This window comes from Takifugu flavidus, chromosome 4 (assembly GCF_003711565.1).
Source record: "Takifugu flavidus isolate HTHZ2018 chromosome 4, ASM371156v2, whole genome shotgun sequence".
NCBI lineage: Eukaryota > Metazoa > Chordata > Actinopteri > Tetraodontiformes > Tetraodontidae > Takifugu > Takifugu flavidus.
Window position 1 is genome coordinate 4,735,619 of NC_079523.1, and position 23,166 is coordinate 4,758,784.

Below are 23,166 nucleotides of genomic sequence, written 5' to 3' on the forward strand. Positions count from 1 at the left end.
ATCCCAGGGGGTGAAACAAAAACGCCTTCGTGACACGCACTCAATAATATACATTACATTTTATTTTATTTACTCTTAAAGATTTCATAGCTTGGTTTCCAGATGTTTATGTGTATCTTACAATATCCCCGGGTTCTGTCATCGTAAAAACATTCATGAGGCATGTACAAAATAAAAAAAGAGCAGACAGAACTACCCACACGCTTCCTCACACACATAAAAATGTATGCAACTTGTATTTTATGTATAATTTCACACATACATATACACACATATATAAAACACACTTCTAAAAGTGTTGGTTGATTCAATTTGTAGTTGTAATTGGGCTACAGTTTCATTATTAGGAATGTGCAGTGCGGGAGAGCGATGATGGCGACAGCCTTTCACAGAAAGACTTGAGGAAAGCTCGAGTGGATCGACGCCGCCAGCAAACAAGGTGCAGGATCACTACTTATATAAAAGGGGGGTGGGGGGGTCAACAACTGTGCCTGCAGTGTGGAACTGTGGACAGGAAGCAGATCTCCTTGTCCATCAATCATGGGTAATGATTAATGCACTGCAGGGATGCTGGGGGGGCTCCTGTGACACCCACGAGTGGGGAGACGAGCGTGAAACGTGTCAGAGGAGAAAATAAATACAGGTAACTGCTAATAGTCTTAGCAGGGGTGTGCACGTACAATCAGAGTCCACAGGTAAAGTCAGAGCCAGGTTACTGCAGGCTGCTCCATCCCGGGGGTAATGACGCCGCTCCGCCCCGGGGGCAGCGGCGCCGCTCCGCCCGCCACGTTTCCACTTCATCTCGTCAGTAACGTCCGGCTCCGGTCGGCGTCTTGCTTGCGTTCCCTCTGTGATCGGGGGCCGTTTCAGTGTCTTTCAGTCATCCTCCTTCCATTATTCTGCCGTCCGTTTCAGGTGGGATGAACAGGCGCTCGGCGCCGCCTCCTGGCGGTGCAGGTGTAACCGTAGGACTGAATGTTTTAATGGTTCGACTTCATTGCGTTTCTGAAAACTGTTGAGTTCGTGTGGCAGATTCTGCAGCTTTGGAGAGAAAATATACGCAGGTCCTTAATAGATCTGTACATTTGGATATAAAAACTGAGCAGCGAGGTCGGAGGAGGAAAAGAGACGAGAGCGGCGGGCACGAAAACACACGGTGACGATATTCAAAGCTGGCAGGGTGGGGGTCCAGGTCGCGCTCCCGAGTCCACGAGGGACCGTTAAATGAGCTGGACAGTGGCGTCGCCTGGACCTGGTGAGGATGGAGGGACCGGATGGACAAAGATGGAGGACAGAAACGGGAGACTAGCTCCACAGCCCTGCGTAGTTCCCGTGGAGGCCGGAACACAGCGGCCCGCCCGCCACGAACAGCTTGGTGCCGGAGTCGTCGTAGCAGTGCGTGTAGACCGCGTTGGGGAAGGAATGGACGTCCGAGAAGTAACTCCTCCACGTCTCGTCGTGATTCTGAAAGCAAAGCAGAGGTTAGCAGCTGGAAGAGGAGCGGCGGCGGGCGGAAGGTGGCGAGGGCAGCGTACCACCCAGCCTTTCCCCGTCGTCAGCTTCAGGATGCCTTCTCCCGGACACTTCCGGTAACCGCCAGTGAGATTCAAAGGCTTCTCCAGGAATCTCTGGGCACGGATGTCATAGAAGAGCAGAGAGCCGAGGCCAGTGCCCACCGTCACTATGTGCTCGTAGAAGCTCACCGAACGGATCCCTGAGCACAGAAACACACCGTCTTTGTGGGACAACAACCTCAAACTGAACGAGAATTTACTGAAACTCCTCAGATTTGCTACTGAAGAGGTAACAGCCGTGAACATCTGTCATCAGCGCTAACAAGGGGGGATAAATGTCTGTTTGAGCACAAGAGGGATCTGACGCCCCCTGCTGGCTGAAACAGGAATGAGCCTTTCGACAGAGACGCCAGCTAAGCAGCAGCTGTGATCACTCACCACTTCCTCTCTCCCTGGAGCTGACAGACTTGATGGTGTGCGCCGGCTGCCGAGGATCCAGGAAGGACACGTGGGACTGCGAGCCGACGGCGTACACCGACCAGTCCTGCCCGTAGGCCAGACACACGTTCTCTTTGCAGTGAGGCAGCTTAGTGGACAGAAGCTGGCGGAAAAAGACACCGAAACTGGGGATTAACTGTCGCGTCTGAACGCAGCGGTTTGGTTTCAGCCGGCGCGGAACAGCTGGAAAAGAAGCCGCAGAGTTTTCAGAGGGCCTGGTTTCACCTTGCAAAGGTTGTTTTCAGCTTTCCAGAGGTGGAAATAGCCGTCCAAGGACACGGCGCCCAGTTCCTGGAGATAACGGAGGGATGCAGAGAGCAGAGTGATGTGATGAACCACCAACACCAGAAAACACGAGCAGGAGATAGAAAAGCTCACTTTGTGGTTGTTGTTGAAGGCCAAAGCACGAACTTTACAGTTGTACGGGTTGGTGTACTCCTTTGGGATGTCCTTAAGTGCACGGTAAGAAATGTGGGCGTAGGAGGGCATCGACTCCTCGCTCTGAGCGTGAGCCGTCTGGCTCAGAACCTCCTCTGTCACCTCCCACAGGCCCATGGAACCGTCTCTGGACCCTGCGAATGCCCACACACACAGCAAGTGTTGGGTCACTGCGCCTCCCTGTAAAGGCCGCCCGGGGGGATCACACAGAGACAAGTGCCGCCGCGCTGGCGGCGCTGCCTCCTTCACAATGCTCGCGCAGCAGTTTTCATTCACAACGCTTCACAAATCCGGCTTTATTTACCTGAGACCGCCATGTTGTCGCTGATCCACGCGATGGAGAAGATCCAGTCATTGTGTCCATCCTGGAAAACAAAGCAGGCTGAAATGCGTCGCTCGTGTTTACAGACAAAAGCATCAAGTCGCTCCGTTAGCAAAGAAGCACGCCGGACGTCAAGCACCCTACTGGTCTCCACTCACGTCTCCAACGCACACGGGGTCCAGGGTGGGCAGCTGGTAGATGGCTATGCTGTTTGGGTTGTCTCCTCCGGTGGCTAACAAAGTTCTGGAGGGGTTCAGCTCAATGGCGTGGATCCCGCAGCCCTGCTGGTCCATCCGGGAACGGGAGCCGACTGTAGATTGGTAACGCTGAGCGGCCACTGTTGCGCCGACCACCGCGGCGTCCACGCTTTGACATTCCCTGTCTTTCAACATGGGGATGCGCGTTATCTGTCCCGTCAGGACATCGGCCACAAAAAGCTGCGGGGAGAAAAAGCAAAGGACACCCACGAGGTTTAGGAAACGGCCTGAACGCACCTGGTAAAACCGCTACGTACGAACAAAAAAAACATGATCAGCGGCCTGAACAGGACCACGCACCGTGTTACACTTGGTCCCACACACCACCTGCCTGTGGTTCAGCCACTGGGACGCAAACACCTTGTTGAGTCGCCCAAGAGAGAACTCCCTCTCCTTGAGGATGCACGGCAGCCTGCCGGCAGCGAAGCCGCGCAGGCTGCGCTCCAGCCTCAGCTCGTGCTGCTGCTGGGGCCTGAACTCCCGTCCCCGGAGGGCCCACACCACCGAGCGGCGGCTGCACCACCACTGCTGGGCATGACGCGACGAACAGGAAAGACGACTCCGCTTGTGTGGTGTCTGACACCAGCCCAGCTGAGGAAAAAGAGAAAAGGGAGTTTATTTTGGCAGCCCAAGTTGTGAAAAATGACGTGGAGTTTGGAGTTGGAGCTTGGAGCTACCCCTGTGGTTTTAAATCAGGCCAAGTGACCTAAAATTGTTCTGATTATAATCACGGTTTGTTAAAACAGCTTTGCTTTAAAAGATTTTCAATACCAAAGCCTACAAACATTCTCCTACATAGAATGATTTATTATTATGGGGATAATCCATTTTGGGTTGAATTTGGGTTTTGTGAGTGGTGTCAACTACTGGGCTTTAAAAAAAATGTATAGACAGGTTCGGATTTGAATTTTAAGTGCTTTCCGTCGATCACATCTATGCATTTTTGTATTTAGATAACTGTTCACGGTTTGTTATTATTAAGTTAGCCAGTTGGTTAACGTTACAGCTAACGTTAGCCGAAGGTTTTACAATAACAATTATTTGCCACAATATAAAATCGGCTTTTAGTTATTCCCAACATTTCGGAAGGAGTGATAAATCACAATAAAAAAATAAACCTTTTTCTTTTTGAAATTAATAAGCCTTTATGTGTTATGTGTTTCCAATAATAACAACAACCTCAGTTAGCCTCGGCTAACATTGACCTAGCAATCGAAATGACAACGAATTCCCGTCGGCCAAGGCCGTGCTCATACTCGAGCTCTAACTCAAAGACGGGAAAATAACCTGTTAACATTTGGAACACTCGTCCAACTATTTATCATATACACGATTATTGTGTGGTGTAGCATGCTGCACTTGAAAAACCTTAAATTTGTTTAGACCTGAGCGTCTTGCAATCGTATCCAGCTAGCCCAGAGCTAGTTAGCATGCTCAGATGCTAACTGACTAGCTAGCTAATATGGAACCGCACCGGTTTCCGCCTACCTGTTGTTGGTTCTTGGGCTCTTCTGCCTTCCTTTTCCTGCTAACTGTTTTTCTCGCCATAATCCGATACACACAATTCCCTCACCCACATGGAGGGTAAAAGCGACGCTGTACACTGGGTCATATAATGGCGATATACTGTTATGTTCCTTGCCCCCGCAAGCAGTGTCCGCCGATGGGGAAGAGGGCTCACATACGGCGGAGGTCGGCGCGTCGCTGCTCGCTGCTGCCGCGAAACTCCCGTCGTTGGCTTGGAAAACGAAAAGAAAACTACCGTGAGACGTTCCCTCCGAGCGAGAACGGACCGCCGGCGATTGTCAAAGGGTTAATGTCCCTTTCCCGTGTCGAGGTGCGTCAGCAACGGCTTTGGAGCAGCGCGCAGCCGCAGTCGCGCTCCACGGCGACACAAACAAGGTCGTACGTGAACGCGGACGTCTTGCGTGCTCGTTCACGACAAAGCGTTCAGGTGGCGCTTCTGTTGGGGCTTTAAAGTGTCATAAAAAGCTCAGACAGGTGGCGATTAACGTCGAGTTTAGATCTTCCAATAACATTGAGGCCAGTTTAAACAAAACAGCGTTCGTTCTTATTTACAGTTCTCTTAAAATGAGTGTGTCCAAAGTGTATTTGCCATATTCCCATTAAGGCCTTTCAGAGATAATGATCGATCCCATTAATCCCCCTGAGGTTCTTTAGTGGCTCTTTGATAATGTGTGGACAAACAGATGCATTAAATACATCAAACCCTCCCTGGCGTGCGACAGGAACGTGGTGGCGCTCATGGCGGAGGCCCAGAATGTGCTGGAATAAATTCCCTCCAGTCAGTGCGGCTGAGAAGCCCTCGCTCCAGGAAACAAAGGCCATTGTAGGTTATAAACCCAGGAAACAAGGCAAGAGTCAGGCTGTCGGGTGAGCACAGCAGCGGCTGAGTGTCTGGCCGCTGGTGTTACTGGTGTTCTGCATTCTCACGACCAGGAAGACACATCACATCAGGAAAAACAGTCACCAAATCAAATGTTTAATCGCATGTTGAGCTTTGAAATTAATTCGAATACATGACCTTCCTATCCAGGCTTCCAGCGGGCTTAGAGATCCTTCCCTCCTCTCCCAACACCAGCTCGAGGCTCAAAGTGCCAGTTATTAGTCACGCGTTAGAAACGTCTTTATTGCACCGTGTTGTGGCTGCAGAACCATCACTTATTCCCGATCCTATGGAGCTAAACGGCTGCCAGCTGTCAACACGCCTCACGTCATTCGACAGTCTTCACTGGTACATGAAAGCTGATCAACGTGTCCCGGACCCCATGTCATAATTAGTATCAAGAGCCTCTCGTGAGGATTCTCTGCGTCCTTTCCCGTTCAGGCCAAACAGCACATCAGTGGTATCGCCTCCATTCTACGTGAAAGTGATCAAGGAGCCAGAAAGCGGTTCCGTAAAGAGGAAGCAAAAGTGTTGGAATCTAGATTCGACACGAAGAAGCGTCCAAACCCACAGACAGAAATGGATGCGAGAGCGTGAGACAGAAGCAGAGACCTCAGGTGCCTCTGTGAGCCGCTGCTCTGAGCAGCACGAGGCCTCTTTTTGTGATTATAGTTTGGTTTCTACTTTAAATGTTAGTTGGTTCAGTGAGCAGACGCGCCCCCGGCGCGGCCTCGGTCTCCGCCACCATTTAGCAGGACGTCTCTGAACAATGGAAGATGGCGGCTTAGGTACCTTCAAAAGTTCTAAACCTTCTGTGGTCCTGCCGTATCCGTGGAAGCAAAGCGCCGTCGCCAGGCAGCCTCGGCCCAAATCCTTCTGCTTCCCACCACAGAGCTTCCTCCCCTCCTTAAATGCACCCTTGGGTTATTTTTTTGAAGAAGAAGAAAACACAACCGTGAGGTGGGGTTCTGTTCAGAACCCCTTTCGCTCAAAAGATGGAGTCAGCTCAGAGGGGAACGCCACCGTCTCCCAGCTGTCCCCTCCACGGCCACAGCACAGTCCATCAGGGTGGGCGGGAGGAAAGAGGGGTGCGTTGGGCAGCAGTGGGAGGCGTTTGGGTCGCTGCCCATCTGGACTCAGCTCGCCGCGGCGCGAGCCATTAGGTCCTCTAAAGCCTTGTCTTGATCGTTGTTATGGACCAGCAGCACCTCCTTGATGGCGTCCCGCTCGAATCCCATCTCCCCGAATCTGGACATGAGCTGAAGAAACTGCAGCGCCTGCGAGAGAGGAGAGAGCTCGGGCTGTGTTGGACATACGGAGCTGGATAAAGTCCGAAATGGAAGCGTGCCTCCACCTCTGCACGGCAGCGGCACAGTACCAACCTTTTCCTCCGAACACTGGTACATCTCTAAACATTCCTCCACCGCGCCTGCGTCGAAGCCCCGCTCGCACAGGCGTCCATGGAGGAAGAGGTAGTCCAGCACCTTAGAGACACAGACATGCTCATTCTAGGCCTCCAGACATGAAACCCTCTTTCTGTTTTCTTTTCTTTTCATGCACCTGCTCCACGTTCTGCCCTTGTCTTTGCATGGCCCGTAAGACCCCTTCATAAGAGTAGCCCATGCCCACGAGGGTCTCCACGCACTGCTGCTCGGCGGGGGTCATGCTGAGCAGCGCTCCGCCACAGGGGAGGCCGGTGGGCCCCGATCCTGGGTTGGTCTAGCGTGGCAACAACAGCATGTTTTAGGGTTTCCACTGACAACGGGTAAACAAAGGTGAAAGGTCACGCTTACCGGCTTTGGGGCACCACTCTTGGTATTATTGGGTGGTTCTGGAACAACAATGATTTGGTTCTTGGGTACGGATGACGGGCTGCCGTTGGGGAGGTTCTTCCGGGGAACGGGAACAGGAAGTGGGCTGTACCTCAGCGGCTCCGAGTCGCCGGAATCCGAGAGCTTGGGAAAAGACAGGGAGCGGATGTTGCACGGCCGATCATCTGCGTCGAACCCTGCTCGTCCTGGGGGTCCCGCACTGTCCATGTCAAGCAAGGCAACCAACCCATTGGGTTTATGGGTAAAACCAGGTTTGGCTGGGAGGCTGGTACTGACGCTGGGGGGGGACGGGCTGCTGCCACGGGAGGCTGACCCGCTCTGGGGGAGCACTGGTGGCGATACTGAAGGAGGCGGTAGAGGTTGCGTTTGACTCTGAAGAATGTTCCTGAGCTCCTCTTTATCATCCAAGGTTTTTAGCTCCAGCTTGTCAAACGGGTCCTCTTCCCGCTCAAAGTCTGCAAGGTTGAGGCTGTGCAGCTGGGGAGTGCTAGGTTGTGCTTTCCTGGGGCCAAAGCTGGGGGCAGGCAGCGGGGTGAGGATAGCGTCGTGGCTCAGGCCTGCCAAAACAGGGTTCAACGCTGGTGGTAGTAAATCCTGGTCCTCAGCAGCAGGCGGCGCTTTCTGGCCTCCTCCACCATCAGTGTCCTGGACCTGTGGACACGCCCTGCTCTCTGCCTCCTGCTTGGCCTCTTGAGCTCTGGCCTCGGCGGCCCGGGCCTCAGCCAGCTCAACCCCCCAGCGCACACTTCGTCTCTCCAAGGAAAAGTCATACTGTTGGGACCAGGTGACAGATTAACAAATGAAAACATTAAGACCCTTATTTACGATTACAACTCCAGCATCACACCTGACGATCAACAAACAATTCAAATGAAATCCGTCTGTATTCAAGCCACAAGTTCTTTCCTGACTAAAGGAGTTTAGTCCCAAATCGGTAAATAGTTACCAGTTTTAACATTATCCTCTCAGAAAGAATGCAAATAAGCACCCTGAAGACACACCACTGCTGTATCTGACGAACCTGTGTGTTCATCAGCAAGGAGACGCAGTCGGGTGGACAGAACCCAACAGGCAGCCCCACTTTTGCCGGGCAGCGAAATTTGTCGTTGATCTTGAAGGGAACGTCATCAAGGTAGCTGATGGGTCCTGCATAAAATGAAAGAGTGAGTAGGAACACGGATAGAAACAAAGAGCTACAGGCATAATTAGGCCATCATTCACAACACCTCAAACAGAGCAGAAACAAGGAATCCTCACCATTGTTGTACGCATCTGACACTGACTTCCTCGTAGCCATTAGGAAACTGAAAACAGATGTAAAGCCAGGGACCAGCAGAAGGGAGGATTTGACAAAATAATGAGAGATTATTGACATATATTTGCATCTTGGATAATCTAATGTGTATCTACGTGTGGAATATTCAAGCAGTCTAAAGTGAAGTGATCTTGTGATCCAGGCGCGTGTAATAGATTTGTTACGCGTTTTTTTTTTTTTTTTAAATAAAAGATCCAGCCATTACAATATGTTTATCAGACTGGACATAGTTTATCGTATTAGTAGTCTTTTGAAAAGACTGGTTGTACTACCTAATTTAAGGACAGCTTAATGTAACCTTTTTCTACCAAAGGACGCTAAAGGCTACCTTTTCTCCACAGTCCAAGATTTCAGAGGTTACGTAATTTCCACTTATAACCGTTGTCACTGGGCGTTTATAACATTGTAAAGACAGACCCTGAAGTAGGTCATATTTAATTAGCTATTACTGTTAAAGTTGAAACAATCGCTAATTGGCAACAAGCTAGGCTATTGCTTTGGTTGATTATTGGCTAACTCACAGCGTTTAACAACAACCATAAAGTGCCAGATAACATCAGTTCGTTGAATCGACCGAATGCAAAGGTCTATCAAATATATATATGACAGCAAAACTCAACATTTATTTACAGCTGTTTATGGGACAACGCTACCATTTATGCTAATACGCTTAGTTAGCTTCGCCAGTGGCCTGGCTATAGCGTTCTGGCTACACACTTCTGCCACCGCCCCTAAAAATATTACCAAACATAAGAACCGCACGCTCTCCTCACCCGTGTCCGCCTCGTCCTCTTCTGTCAGAATCCAAACGACTTCTGCTTATGGCGACACTCAAACCGAAAGTAGTTTGTGGACGGGTTTAATTAATGAATGTCAGTGCCTGATCTGCACCCGGAACCTGATCTGCTACATCACTTCTGCGCATGCGCGAAGCTACTCGCGACGTACGTTTTGGGGTTTTGTTGGGATATATTGTTTCACTGATTTAAACTCCAAAAGAACCTTTTTTTTAAATTTGGAAATTTACATTTGTGAGATTTGGTAAAAGTGAAAATCAAATTAGAATATTTTAATCAGCAATCAAAATAATGTTATGCAAAAAAACAATACATATTTATCCATTCAGTGGTCAACTTACCTGTTGCTGTCGGTGCATAAAGAATATTTTTTCGATCATTTTATATCGAAGTCAAGATAATTGCGTTAAATGCGCAGGACAGTTCAAAGGCGCAGATGTAGTTTATGTTCGTCGTCGAGCGCGCGCACGTCGCGTGCCGACGCGTACGTCCGCTACGTCTTGCAGACACGCGCAGTGATAACCGGAAGCGCCGACGGGAGGAAAATAATCGATCGAATCCTCCGTATTTGCGAGTGTAAACCTCTCACTTTCTGTCTTTTTTCCCCGCGGCCGTCCGCTCGCATCGACCCGACACTCGCGCCGCGGCCGGGAGGAGCCGACGTGGGACCAGCGGAGCTGCTTTTGCGGGCGAAGTTTCCTCGGCGGGGCTTAGCTGGCGTTGGGAGAAGTTAGAGCTGATTAACAAACATAAACAAGCGGCGCTGGGCTGAGCAGCGGTTCGGATCGAAGCGGCAGCTCGGGGAGATGCCTGAGACAACGAGGATCCTCGTTTGAGCCCCCAAATCGGAGGCAAGAGCCCGCGACTCGCACACTGATTTTAGCTCCATGTCAACTGTCAACAGGGGCGCACAAAGAATTTCGGAAACACAACACGGGGAGCAGCTAAAGGCTTTAGCAGGAAATCCACTGCTCCTGTCACTCTTTCCCAAGACATAAACGGGGCAGCACAGATCACCAATGGTTTTTCCTTCCGTTTGTCTGCTGTAGAGACGCCAGTGCACATTAAAGTCCAAGGACAGAGGTAAAGACTTCACGTTATTAGGTGCTATTAACTTTTTTTTGCAAAGGGGCCTGGGAACAACTGACCTAGCTAGCTTTGGAGGCCATGGTTCTTATATATTTGACATGAGTTTATCAGCAGCTCTGTTATCTCCTCAGCTTTTGCCTCCTCTCTCCCCCATTAGGGTTGCAGAAAGATTGCTGCCCGCACTGTTTAAGTCGATAGATTGCAGTGGGATGTGCATTAAATGCAGATCAGGTAGCATTTTACCAGTAGCAGATGAAGTCTTTGCACTTTTCTACCAGTGTCAGAAGTGGGATTAACATGGCCCACCAGGCGACCCCTAGTTCCCAGAAGGCCCTGATGATGGAGCTGAAGTCCCTGCAGGAGCAGCCGTTGGAAGGCTTCCGCATCACTCTGGTGACTGAGTCTGACCTCTATAACTGGCAGGTGGCTATCTTCGGCCCCCCAAACACCCTGTACGAGGGAGGCTACTTTAAGGTGAGATTTATCTAACAGATCAATCAAATGAGCCGTCGCAGGAGGCGTTGGCCTGGTTTCTATCCGTTAGATTATACCAGCCAAGTTATGAAAGGAATGGCTATGAATATGGTTTTAAATCAAATTTAACTGTCAGTGTTTGTGAGTATGCCAAAAAAATATGTAACAGTGTCTCTTTTTTTTCCCAACACCCCCATTCTGAATAAGAAGTTTGTTAAAACATGATCAGATCGGGTGCTTCTACCGCGCGCGCTGCTCTGCCCGTCGATCCCCTCTGCCTCTTTTTATTATAGCTGTGCTTCAGTCGGCTATTTTTAGCTGCGGGTCCAGTATAAATGGCAGCACAGCCGAGAGGAGAAACTTTGTGATACCCATCTCCCTCTCTTTTCTGCTTCTTATTCTTTAAAACACCCACAAAAGAAGCGCGAGTGTGAGTCCGCCTTCAAATTGGGGCAACGCGGATGACGTCGTGAGTTTCCAGGAATGCTAAAATAACACAGCAGGTGCTGCTGCGGCACGCTCTCGCAGCTGATCGGTGTCGGTCACGTCTCGCGCCGCTTCTCCTGTAACATTGTTCAAGGTCAAAGTAACTCGTCACAAACTCGTCACAACTCATGTTGTGACGAGTTTGGAGCAATGATCTAAGCAAGAGGAATTTCACTGAGGGTTCTCACACACACCCAAACCAACAAACGCCTCATCCAAGCCGTTAAATACATCTGTAGCTTCTTCTCATTTCTTAACGATTAAAGATAAACATGAGCGTGTCATTAATTCTATACTTTCAGTTAAAGCCAGTCAGAGGTTGAAATCATTTACAGCGGATGATTGCCTTTGTTTACGCCCCTGATAGCAGTGTTGCTAACATGACATCATATATTCAGCAGGAAATGTAGCTACAGGTAACTCTGAGACTATTTATTTATTTAGGACTCAAAGGGTTGTAATGACATTCAAACTAGGGTGCAGAGCAGTCGGTTTGGGTCGATGTGCGTCAGATTCAGACAGGAAGTGGGCGACGAAAGCCACAGCAGAGCGACTCAGCAGAGGTTTGTCTCCATGTCAGACGGTGCTGATTAATAACGTCACTGTCTCATCTCAGGCTCACATCAAATTCCCGGTGGACTACCCGTACTCGCCGCCAACCTTCCGCTTCCTCACCAAGATGTGGCATCCTAACATCTACGAGGTAAAAGATCCTCTATAGTATATGTGGAGTAGCAGAACAGGTTCCTGAGGAGAGCTCCGTCAGGATAGAAACAGAAGAGTAACGGAACAATTCGTAGCAAAGGCTCTCATTAAAGTCCGAACTTTGTTGATGGTTTCAGAACGGAGATGTGTGCATCTCCATCCTGCACCCGCCGGTGGACGACCCCCAGAGCGGGGAGCTTCCCTCCGAAAGGTGGAACCCCACCCAGAACGTCAGGTTAGCTCCTCCTAACTTCCTTTTCTTTACCCCCACAGTTGAATTCAGGGTAAGCAGGTCTTTTAGACATGTTGGTGCGTTGCCATGGATACACTGGTGGGTGAGGGGAGCTGTCCATAGGAGATTGATGCTGGATTGATCTCGTCTCAGAAAGTACTGCCTTTTTTTTTTTTTTACCCTCTTGACGCTTCGCATCAGGTCATGTGACACGAGTAATTCAAAGTCCACCTTAACGCTCGCTGTGGACCATCTGCCAATGTTATTTACCTTTATTATTTACTGTATACTAATAGCACTACGATATTATTTACCATTAATTCTCGACTGCGGTCCTGATGTTTGAGTGTCTCCGTCTCCGTGGTCAGGACGATCCTCCTCAGCGTGATCTCTCTGCTCAACGAGCCCAACACCTTCTCGCCGGCCAACGTGGACGCGTCCGTCATGTTCCGCAAATGGAGGGACAGCAAAGGCAAAGACAAGGAGTACGCGGAGATCATCAGGTAACGCTCCCGGGCTGCGGTCGCACCCCGTCCCATTCACGGAATCGTCACGGTCTTCGCCGCTGTCCCGCAGGAAGCAGGTGCTGTCGACGGCGGCCGAGGCGGAGCGCGACGGAGTCAAGGTGCCGACCACTCTGGCGGAGTACTGCGTCCAGACCCGGGTCCCCTCCCAGGACAGCAGCTCGGACCTCCTCTACGACGACCTGTACGACGACGACATGGAGCAGGAGGACGAGGAGGACGACGACAGCGAGCTGGAGTCCGTCGGCGAGGCCGGCGGCTTCAGCGGCGTGGAGGACGGCGGGATGTCCACCAGGTGTTACGATGACCAGGACGACTCTGGCAACGAGGAATCATGACGGACGACTCCTCGCTGCTGAAAAGCTCCCACTTTTCCTCTTTCGTGTGTGTGTGTGTGTGTGCGTGCGCGCGTGCGTGTGTGTTTACACATACAGTCAGATCAAAGATCTACTGCCAACAAAAAGGTTCCATCATTTATTAAACACATCTGATTTGAGGCTGTCCACGGTGTGTTCAAGTGCTGTCGGAATTTGGAGTTTCCACCGTTTGCCTTAATTGCAGCTTGCACTCAGACTGGTTTCAGGTGCTTGACAGGAAACGCTAACTGGGCCCCAGTGTTCCCATTCAGAGGCTCCGGTGTGGGTTTCACCCTTTGGTTGGTAGCTGTATGCTCAACCGCTGCTGCAGCCTTTTCTTTTTAAACTAACGGGGTTTTTTGAAGGGTTCGAGGGCCAGAGGATGAGACACCAGTACTGATGGATCCACTTGTGTTGTTGCTCCATATTTATCATCCTGAAGGCGGTCATCTCACCCACAGGTATCGCTTCTAAAGGCTTTAAAATCTCTCCAAGCAGCCTTTAGAATGATGAAACAGTCTTTCTGGTGTCCCCTGAACCCACTGGAGCGGGCTGGGTCTCTGGCCCGGTCCGCTTCCACCTGTTATTGCAGAGCTTTTTTTCCTTCATATTTATTTTCTTTGAAGTTAATTTGTCCTCTTTCATGTGGTTCCTGGCATCTCCTGGGGAGGCCCGAGCAGGCGGTTATCTGGTTCTGCTCGGTCCACCTTTCAGCCCCGGATTGTCCGCTGATGCAGTCAGACGTTGAAGAGAACTTCGACGCTGCTCCCCAGCCGTCCCTCGGAGCGGCGACCCCCGATCTGGGGGGGTGCCTCGTAAACCTCAGGGCCTCTGTGGACGGGGGGAACCGGGCCGACACACTCTGCACCTGTTTCTTTACTCCATTTCTGGTTTTTGTCCGTTTTATTTTCCACCACAGGACAGAAAGCACCTGTAGGGCCCCCCCCACCCGGGCCCCCCCACCCAGATAATCAGCATGATCTTCGCGGCCCCACCCAGACCGTGTTGGTTGAAGGTGATGAAGCCAACATGCAGCTTGGGGACACGTGTGCGTGTGACTGAACCTGACTGCCTGCCTGTTGTGTGCTGCCGTGTCTCTGGGACCGCCTCAGACTTCAGCCACAACTCCGATGTGTTTTTGGGTTCGAGTGTTTCTGGAACCGAGCCCCCGGGTCCTGGCTGACAAGGACGTCGCTCTGAGAGTGACCCTGAACGCAACGCAACGGACCCGGGGAGGGTCGATGCACGTGATTGTGTGAACGAACCCTCAAAGACACTGTTGGAATTCAATTTGAAGCCAAAGGAGCCCGATATCGGCTCTGGACGCTGACAGAGACCGGATTCTGTTGAGGGCGGAAAGAGGAAATCCACCCTTGGATTGGACCTGAAATGGATTTTATACCAAGGCACAACAGGAAGTGGACAGTTGGCAGCATTTCTCTACTTTTGTTGATTTAACTCCTTTTTTTTTGCCAATCTTCAGTGTAGAGAACAAATCATCCATGAAATTTAACAATCTGGCGTCTGCTTATCGACAGCTATGAAGAGTTGTTAAATGTGCTCACTTTGCTGTGAATGTTGTACAGTAGCACATATATATGAATCCCCCCACAGTGAACCAGCAGGTAGCAGCTGGCTAGCTTAGCATTGCACAAATGTAGAGTTTTGCCTGGGTGTTTCCAGTCTAACCAGCTGCTGGCTGCAGCTTCCTGTTAACCAGTCACACGAGAGCCAAGTCAAGTCTTTCTAACTCTGCAAGAAGGAAAATATTCCACGGAATGTTTCAATTTCTTGATCAGAATCAACTTTTAGTAAAACCTTGGCTTTGCAGATCCCTCGCTGTCTACTGAGAGATACTTAAAGCTTTAAACTCGGTTTCTTATTAAAAATTGACCTTTTTATGGTGGAAAAAAGTCAGTCCTGACTTATTCTCAAAGTTGGCCGTAAAACCTTTTTTGTTTTCACATTTTGTGCCCATTGTCCTCACAGACGGGGTAAATCATCTCATCTGCGTCCGAGCGTGTGCGTACATGTCACATTATAGTCCCACGCGTACTGAGCTCGCCGTTTCTCCACGGTGCCGCCCAAACGTGGCTCCGCCCCCTGATGTCACGTAACGTCTCCCCCTTTATGATTTTGTGTTCGTGGCGACGGGGTCCGAAAGCTCATAACGTTTGCATTGTACAAAATAGGAAAACAAAAAAAACACGCTTTGTTGCATTTGTTTGCAATATGGCTTTGATGTCTGTTGCTATGGCCACAGAAAACACAGCCAGCTGGGTTGAAGCTAAAATAATAGGCGATATACAGTTATTGTGGTTAAAAATGGAAAGAAAAAAAACATTTAAAATAAAATCTGTCTTTGAAGCCTGTTATTCAGCTATTGGCTGTTATTATGTGATGCATAAAGATTATTTTCCAATATTATTAGCTTCACTCATCAAGAAGATGGAGGGTATATCAGTTTGACAACCTTTCACACTGAAAATGATGCTATTGTTTTACAACCATGTTTGTTTACTGCCATTAAAACGCTGGTCTGTGAAGACTGACATTTTAATTTAAATCCTCTCACATATGTGAGGGAATATTATTCTTCCCTTTAGCAGAAGCTATTAAAACAAGTCTGTGTTGGGATGTTAATGAGGCTTGTGGATAAGAACGCTCTGCTCATACTTGACATTAAAGAAAAGTGGCTGTGCCATCAAACTTTAAAATTGCTCACGGATTAATTTAAGCAGCCGCACTAATTTCACAAGAAATTAGGCTCAGACATTTGCAGATGCTTGCTGAAGCCACTGCATGTTTTATTAGAATATTGTTAATTCATAAAATCTTGCCTCCAGAGGGATACTTTTACAATAACGGTTCAGAAGGGCATCATGGGTAATTGCAAGTGTCAAGCAACGACTCAGCACGTTATTAACTTTCTGTACTTCAACTAAATTAGGCCACCGAAACTAAATCTTTAAGAGGAAACGTGGTGGAACTAGCGCCCGTCCGGTGGTCATAATGGTGTTTGTCTCCATCTGGTGGACACATCGGGTTACTGCTCGAGTAAACCAGCGTCCCTGCATCGATGAACCGTAATGTTCTAAATCATTAAGGTTTCATGCGGCCTCTGGCGTAATTCATATTTGTCGAAACTTTAATGCAACCCGTTTATTTTATCACATTTCGTTAACTAACTAATATTTAGAAAGAATTTGACAGTGGAAAAACGAGTTATCAGGTTCTCGGGCATTAATGAAAACCCTTCAAATGTACTTTTATCATCCAGTGAATGATACCTACAGTATTTATGACGGATTTTACAGTGGGTAAGAAGAGAAAAATACACAAATATTACACTGGTTGCTCGCCAAATTCTCCAAGTTAAAAGAAAGTGACAGACACTAAATGCCACTAATTTTAACAATTCATATATTTTCAATCATTAAAACGTGTTGCCTAGCATATGATCCAAACTGCCATTTACATTTGAGTCAGCCACTCAATTTTAAAAAAAAAACAACCTCTCACTGTTTGTGCTTCCACGTCTCCAAGTACTGGTGTGCAGCTCTCAGCGTGTCCTGCATGTCTTTGTACTGAGCCAGAGAGCAAGCGTCCTCCAGCCGGGCCCAGCGGTAGTCCTGGTGCTCATCAGACAAGGTGAGCTCCGTCTCCGGGTCTCTCAGCTCGGCCAGCCAGTACAGCACTTCTTTGGGTTTGCCTTGTACCTCATAGCGCAGCTGCTGCACAAAACCGTCAATGACCCGCAGGTGCTCGGCCGTCAGCCCGGCCTCCTCCTGGGTCTCTCTGAGAGCAGTGGTGAGGTCATCCTCGCCTGGATCCACGTGGCCTGAGGAGGAAGTAGGAGACATCGTATTTACAACACAGTAGCTGGATAATCAAAGTGTGTTGAAGTTACAAAGACCTTTGGGTGGAGTCCAGTGGTGTTTTCCGTAAGAGGTCTGTAGAAGCAGGTACTCGATGTTGTCCTTCGGGGGAACACAGTTGGCCAGAAGACGGAACACGATGAGGCCACAAGCACGGACGGCCATCTTACTGCAGAACCACCAGATATACAGGATGAATAAAGTTAATCTTAATCTTAATACCATATTATGACCTATTATTAACTATTGTGCATTGCAAAAGTCCACAATATTAACTCTGTGGTTAATGATTATAGTGCGTGACATTTTAACAACACAGTAACAAAATGTTGTCTTAAAGAAGTCTTTGCAAGACTTTAGTGCAATAGTTTCTCAATAATGGACCTTCACAATGTTCTTTTATGTTCTGAGGCAAAACATATTAGTACCAATCTGAATATTTAGGGTTAGTATAACAGCACATTTCGCCAAAATAATCAAGGTTAATAAACCACAAGGTGTAAATGTGCTTGTTCTGCGACAGGTTTTGCAGGTTTACACTGAACCATTACCCAGAAATTAAACAAAACGAGGAGATTGAAATGGAACCACTGCTAATTATTGTCGGTGCAGCTGTTTCTCCGCTCTGCGACCATATGGAAAAGGCATGAACTGAAGCTACACATTTTGATAAAACTTGTCAATCGTGAGGCAAAACCTTAAAAATGTACTTTACTTACTTGCTAAAAAGTCAAAGGGTTTTATTAGTTCATTGATCAGACAACTTCCATGGAGTTATGAGCTCCGGCGGCTAAACCTTTTTATACCGTATTCTCCCCGCCCACTCTCAGTTCTTCTTCTTTGAGTTTATTCGGTGGTAGCAAACTATAATGTATCACACCGCCACTCTGCGGTCGGTGATGGTAACTGCAATGCTTAGAGTCTACTATTTATTTTAGATGAAATATAATAAAACTATGTAGCGACACAATAATATGACGTTTCTGGGCTTTAACAGTAAAAAATTCATAGTAAAAAAATTCCATTAAGATTATTTGATTATTGTTTAATGACAACGACATACATCGGTACTGTGAATATTGGGGGGCAGGTTGGGGGTCTGGATCCTGACTGTAAAAAGTGTACAAAATAGAACTCGCAGAATACAATAAGCTGGCTTCATCTATTTATTTATTTGTTTATTTCTAAGATGATGATCATTGTATGAATTGGAAATAGAATTACCTGAGAGGGTCGGGTAGAATCCAATATTAAAAGCAAAATTTAAATGATATTTTATTGGGAATGTTTATTATTCATTTATTTTTCTTTTGTACCGATCAAAGAGCTGTTGTGTCTGAGGGGGGCAGATAAGGGATGTACCAAGTGTGGCACCAACTGCAGACAGCTTGTGTGTGAAGATAATAAAAGAGGACTCCTCCGTTCCACCAAAGCTAATTTGTCCACATTGGGGCTCAGCCTATTCACACGGCCACATCGCTGCAGACTCTGAAGGTAAAAATATTTTCTATCAACTTTAAGGCAGAAATCTTCCTGAAGGAGCTAAGTTTCCTGAGGAAATGTTATATTTTAGTGAGCTGAACGGTTATTTTGAACATGCATAGCCTCCGGTCATGTGACCTTCACTGTTACTACCACTGTGCTTACTCAGCCTGATCAAAAGAGCTCATTATTCCATTCTGCTGTAGACTGAATCATACTTTCACCCAGATATTTTCACTACATACTGACTGTCACACGGATTAGCCTTGGATGCATGACTGCAGTCTCTCGCATCTTCCTTTTTTAGTGTATTTGGTGTCCGTTACAAATGGTGCTGCTTTGATTCTTTAATCTCAATGTTCTGAAGTCGGGGATTTAATTTATGCTGGAATCTGTGACAGAAGGCAAAAGATAATCCCAAGGAAAATAAATCCCAAAACCACACTCGAACGATTTAAATGTATCTTCTCACCTGAAAACACAGAGCAGTTCCTGAACTACACGTAGCCTACAGGCCATTTCTGACTCATTTTATACTCAGCTGTGGTTGTAGGTTGTTAAAAATAAACCTTTTTTGAAAGGATTTTTGTGCTGCCTTCTCAGCAGCGATCCTTGCACACATGGAGGAGGAAGAGCAGCCCAGAAGAGGTCCTCATTTTGTGGGGAAGAAAGATGAACTAATTGAAGCAAAGCGCACTCTTATAACAGTAGGAGGCCGGGATATACTGGTCCTCCACCACCAAGGAGTCTTCTACGCTCTGGACTGTTATTGCTACCGTAAGTTCTGACATTTCCTATTAATGCCATTCAATAAAATGTAAATCTATTTGCCTTGTTATAGCCAAAAGGTCAAAGGTCACCTCTGCCATGACATGCTTTCTTTTCTGGCCCCTAGTGGCTGACAGGAATGGAACGTTCCACCTGTCAGTCACAACATTAGAACCGTCCTCACATTCAGTGCTGCCCTTCATTGTTCCTCTAATAATAATAACAACAACAATAAGAAGGTCATCAGATTGATGTCAGGCCCCTCTGTTGCCTCCACAGATTCTGGGGGAAACCTGCAGAATGGAGACATTGAGGTGAGTTCACACGTGTGGGGAAAAACCAGCTCTTACTCAACGCAAACACAAGTGCTGCTGTCATAATGATGTCAAACCACATTAATTTAGTCTGCTAATACACAGAGGCCTCGCTGACCTACAGCGAGTCTACAAGAGGTCGTTGACCTGCTTCATTTCAACCCCCTGGCAGGAACTTGGCAGCAGGCTGTGCATCACCTGTCCAAAACACAAGTACAAGATCTCTCTGGCCGAAGGGGAGGGAATGTTCAAGGGCTCTGACACCACGGTCAAACCACCTGTGGCCAAATGGTACACCAAGGGGGTGAAGCAGCGGGTCCACGCCGTCACCGAGACCAACGGGGACGTCTACATCACGCTCTCTGACGACAGGTGCTACATCGAGTCGGACTACTACCAGGGGGAAGTAGGCAAAGAGAGGAGGGCCAAAGCTGCAGCGCAGGAGAAAGCATCCTGAGGGACTGAGCTGTCTCCCTGCTTCCTCTGAGCCTCCCCCAGTAGCTACCTCAGGAAATGATGTGATATAAGCCTCTCCCTTGTTTTTCCAGTTATGCCGTCTCAAATAAACACCCAAACATCTTTCTCCTCAAACCAAACGGTGCATTTCAATATTAGTCATCTGTCATTTGAGCAGCGAGTGAATCGAGGGAGTAAGAAGATTTATGACGCTCCACGATGTCCTTAAGGGGCAGATGCAGGATAAACTCAGGACACAGACCACAGCGTTTGCATGGCTCATTGTTTCCTGTCACTTTTTTTTTTTTAAAAAGGAGAAAAGAAAAGAGGCCACTGAGCAGAAAGTGTTAAAAATGAAGCTGAAAATAAAGCTGAATTACCCAGAATGTCCCTGTCGTGGCTGGATTTTAAGGACGGACTGTCTAGTTTACAGGTCACCCGACCATCACGGGACACACACAGGATATAAACACGTGTGCAGCGTTTGATCACACATGAATTAATATTCATTCAGATACTGCCATAAGGGGGAGGCCGTCATGTGCTCTTTGCAGCATATCAAGTTAATTAAGTAAATGAGTCCATTCTGAGAAACTGTTAAGTACAGTTTGGGGCACTTTTACCAGAGCAGAAATAAGGTTTTCCAGTGTTTTATTTCATCCTAAATAATCAGTGTTTATTCAGAAGTTCGCACTATTTGGACCAGAAGAACAAACCATAAATCTCATGTGACACTTGTATAATGGTCATAACTGGAAACTAACACCAATAACTGTGTAAATGAGACACATCACGTGACTTTGATTAAAAATGACAATCAAAATAATTATATCAGATTATTATTATTATTATTGTTGTTGTTGCTGTTGTTGCCGTAAACATTGCCTCTAACTCTACGCTGCACCGCGCGCCTCAGTGAGTTACGAGCCGGAAGTGATTTGCACGCGTGCCGCATTCATTATACTGAGGCAACAAGGTGTAAAACTGACATTCTCTAACTGTGTGTGTGTGTGTGTGTGTGTGTGTGTGTGTGTGTGTGTGTGTGCGTGTGTGTGTGTGGTGTGTGTGTGTGTGGTGTGTGGTGTGTGGTGTGTGTGTGTGTGTGTGTGTGTGTTGCTGAGTCAGTTACCGCTTTCTCTCTCTGTCAGTCTCTCCCCTTTCTCTCTCTCTTAACCTCTGCTCTCTCTCTTTTCTCCCCTCTCTCTTCCTCTCTCTCTCTCTTTTTCTCTCTTCCATCTTGCTCTCCACTTGCTCCCCCACTCGCTCTTCTCGTCCCTCTCCCTCCCTTGTCTCATCCCCCCCTCTCTCTCCCTCTTCCATCGCCTCTCTCATCTATCTCTCCATCTGTCTCCTCTCTTCTCTCTCTCTCCTCCAACCTCTCTACCTCCTCCCTCCCTGTCCTCCTTTCCAATCTCTCTCTCTCTTTACATTCCTCCCCTCCCTTCCTCTCTTTCTCCCATCCTCTCTCTCCCCTCCTATCTCTCCCTTCTCCTTCTCTCTCTCCCCCTCTTCCCGCTCCTCTCTCCACCCCCTGCCTTATCTCTCTCTCTCCCCCCTCCGCCCTCCTCTCCCCGCTCCCCCTTCCCTCTCTCTCTCCCTCTCTCCTTCCCTCTCTCTCTCCTCCCCTATCTCTCTCTCCCTCTCTCCTTCCCTCTCTCTCCTACCCTATCCCTCTCTCCTCCCCTCTCTCCTTCCCTCTCTCGTCCTCCCCTATCTCTCTCCCTCCTCTCCTCCCCTCTCTTCTCTCTCCCTCTCTCCCCTCTCTCCTCCTCCTTCCTCTCTCTCCTCCCCTCTCTCCTCTCTCCCCTCTCTCTCTCTCCTCTCCTCCCCTCTCTCCTTCCCTCTCTCTCCTACCCTATCTCTCTCTCCCTCTCTCTCCTCCCCTCTCTCCCCTCTCTCCTCCCCTCTCTCTCCTCCCCTCTCTCTCCCTCTCTCCTCCCCTAGACTCAGAGCCTCCTCTCTCTCTCTCTCTCCTCCCCTATCTCTCTCTCTCTCTCTCACCTCTCTCTCTCTCCTCTCCCTCTCTCTCCTCCCCTCTCTCTCTCCTCTCTCTCCTCCCCTATCTCTCTCTCTCTCTCCTCCCCTCTCCCCTCCTCTCTCTCCTACCCTATCTCTCTCTCTCTCCCCCTCTCTCCTTCCCTCTCTCTCCTCCTCCCTCTCTCTCCTCCCTCCTCTCTCTCTCCTCCCCTCTCTCCTTCCCTCTCCTCTCCCTCTCTCCTCCCCTCTCTCTCTCTCTCCTCCCCTCTCTCTTCCTCTCCTCTCTCTCCTTCCCTCTCTCCTTCCCTCTCCTCTCTCCTCCCCTTCCTCTCTCTCCTCTCTCCTCTCTCTCTCCTCTCCCTCTCTCTCTCTCTCCTCCTCTCTCTCCTCTCCCTCTCTCCTCCCCTCTCCTCTCTCCTTCCCTCTCCTCTCTCTCTTCCCTCTCTCTCTCCTCCCCTCTCTCTCTCTCCCTCTCTCTCTCTCCCTCCTCTCTCTCCTCCCCTCTCTCTCCTCTCTCTCCTCTCCCTCTCTCTCCTCTCCCTCTCTCCTCCTCCCCTCTCTCTCTCTCTCTCTCCTCTCTCCTCCCCTCTCTCATCCTCCCCTCTCTCTCTCTCTCCCCTCTCTCTCCCTCCCCTATCTCTCTCCTCTCTCCTCCCCTCTCTCTCCCTCTCTCCTCCTCTCTCCTCTCTCTCCCTCTCTCCCCTCTCTCCTCCCCTCTCTCTCCTCCTCCCCTCTCTCCTCCCCTCTCTCTCCTCTCCCTCTCTCCTCTCTCCCTCTCTCTTCCTCTCCTCTCTCTCCCTCTCTCTTCCTCCCCTATCTCTCTCTCCCTCTCTCCTCCTTCCTCCCTCCTCTCTCCTCCCCTATCTCTCTCTCCCCTCTCTCCTCCCCTATCTCTCTCCCCTCTCTCTCCCTCCTCTCTCCTCCCCTATCTCTCTCTCTCTCCCTCTCCTCCTTCCCTCTCTCCTCCTTCCCTCTCTCTCCTACCCTATCTCTCTCTCTCTCCCTCTCTCTCCTCCCCTATCTCTCTCTCCCTCTCTCTCTCCTC

At 48.9% G+C, this 23,166-nt stretch overlaps 5 protein-coding genes across 10 annotated transcripts; 2 read left to right on the forward strand and 3 right to left on the reverse strand.

The window, feature by feature from the left end:
* Nucleotides 1–40: 40 nt before the first annotated feature.
* Nucleotides 41–4,919, reverse strand: dcaf12 (DDB1 and CUL4 associated factor 12). The gene is made up of 9 exons (XM_057030565.1): nucleotides 4,518–4,919; nucleotides 3,330–3,620; nucleotides 2,931–3,209; nucleotides 2,755–2,815; nucleotides 2,391–2,584; nucleotides 2,238–2,303; nucleotides 1,953–2,115; nucleotides 1,536–1,714; nucleotides 41–1,464 (listed from the first exon to the last, which is right to left on the reverse strand). The coding sequence occupies exons 1-9, from the start codon at nucleotides 4,575–4,577 to the stop codon at nucleotides 1,306–1,308; spliced, it is 1,452 nt and encodes a 483-aa protein (XP_056886545.1). The 5' UTR covers nucleotides 4,578–4,919; the 3' UTR covers nucleotides 41–1,305.
* Nucleotides 4,920–5,511: 592 nt separating this feature from the next.
* ubap1 (ubiquitin associated protein 1) lies at nucleotides 5,512–9,534 on the reverse strand. The gene is made up of 7 exons (XM_057030566.1): nucleotides 9,357–9,534; nucleotides 8,526–8,572; nucleotides 8,290–8,414; nucleotides 7,230–8,039; nucleotides 6,997–7,155; nucleotides 6,819–6,920; nucleotides 5,512–6,713 (listed from the first exon to the last, which is right to left on the reverse strand). Exons 2-7 carry the CDS (start codon nucleotides 8,563–8,565, stop codon nucleotides 6,573–6,575), a joined length of 1,377 nt encoding a protein of 458 aa, XP_056886546.1. The 5' UTR covers nucleotides 8,566–8,572; nucleotides 9,357–9,534; the 3' UTR covers nucleotides 5,512–6,572.
* Nucleotides 9,535–9,885: 351 nt separating this feature from the next.
* ube2r2 (ubiquitin-conjugating enzyme E2R 2) lies at nucleotides 9,886–15,621 on the forward strand. Of its 4 annotated transcripts, XR_008950148.1 has the most exons (8): nucleotides 9,886–10,463; nucleotides 10,748–10,943; nucleotides 12,046–12,132; nucleotides 12,272–12,369; nucleotides 12,735–12,869; nucleotides 12,943–13,545; nucleotides 13,612–13,707; nucleotides 13,917–15,621. XR_008950148.1 is itself a non-coding variant. In XM_057030575.1 (6 exons), exons 2-6 carry the CDS (start codon nucleotides 10,767–10,769, stop codon nucleotides 13,226–13,228), a joined length of 783 nt encoding a protein of 260 aa, XP_056886555.1. In that variant the 5' UTR covers nucleotides 9,886–10,463; nucleotides 10,748–10,766; the 3' UTR covers nucleotides 13,229–15,621. The 4 variants fall into 4 exon arrangements, 1 of the variants encoding a protein (XP_056886555.1); XR_008950146.1 differs by having other exon boundaries at nucleotides 12,943–13,707; XR_008950147.1 differs by having other exon boundaries at nucleotides 13,612–15,621.
* Nucleotides 15,622–16,471: 850 nt separating this feature from the next.
* Nucleotides 16,472–17,961, reverse strand: nudt2 (nudix (nucleoside diphosphate linked moiety X)-type motif 2). Its single transcript, XM_057030576.1, has 3 exons — nucleotides 17,844–17,961; nucleotides 17,163–17,293; nucleotides 16,472–17,087 (listed from the first exon to the last, which is right to left on the reverse strand). Exons 2-3 carry the CDS (start codon nucleotides 17,287–17,289, stop codon nucleotides 16,765–16,767), a joined length of 450 nt encoding a protein of 149 aa, XP_056886556.1. The 5' UTR covers nucleotides 17,290–17,293; nucleotides 17,844–17,961; the 3' UTR covers nucleotides 16,472–16,764.
* Nucleotides 17,962–18,476: 515 nt separating this feature from the next.
* rfesd (Rieske (Fe-S) domain containing) lies at nucleotides 18,477–20,530 on the forward strand. Of its 3 annotated transcripts, none has more exons than XM_057030909.1 (4): nucleotides 18,477–18,618; nucleotides 19,210–19,383; nucleotides 19,654–19,688; nucleotides 19,861–20,530. In XM_057030909.1, exons 2-4 carry the CDS (start codon nucleotides 19,227–19,229, stop codon nucleotides 20,143–20,145), a joined length of 477 nt encoding a protein of 158 aa, XP_056886889.1. In that variant the 5' UTR covers nucleotides 18,477–18,618; nucleotides 19,210–19,226; the 3' UTR covers nucleotides 20,146–20,530. The 3 variants fall into 3 exon arrangements, with proteins under 3 accessions (XP_056886889.1, XP_056886890.1, XP_056886892.1); XM_057030910.1 differs by having other exon boundaries at nucleotides 18,481–18,618; nucleotides 19,213–19,383; XM_057030912.1 differs by having other exon boundaries at nucleotides 18,557–18,618; nucleotides 19,188–19,383.
* Nucleotides 20,531–23,166: the final 2,636 nt, after the last annotated feature.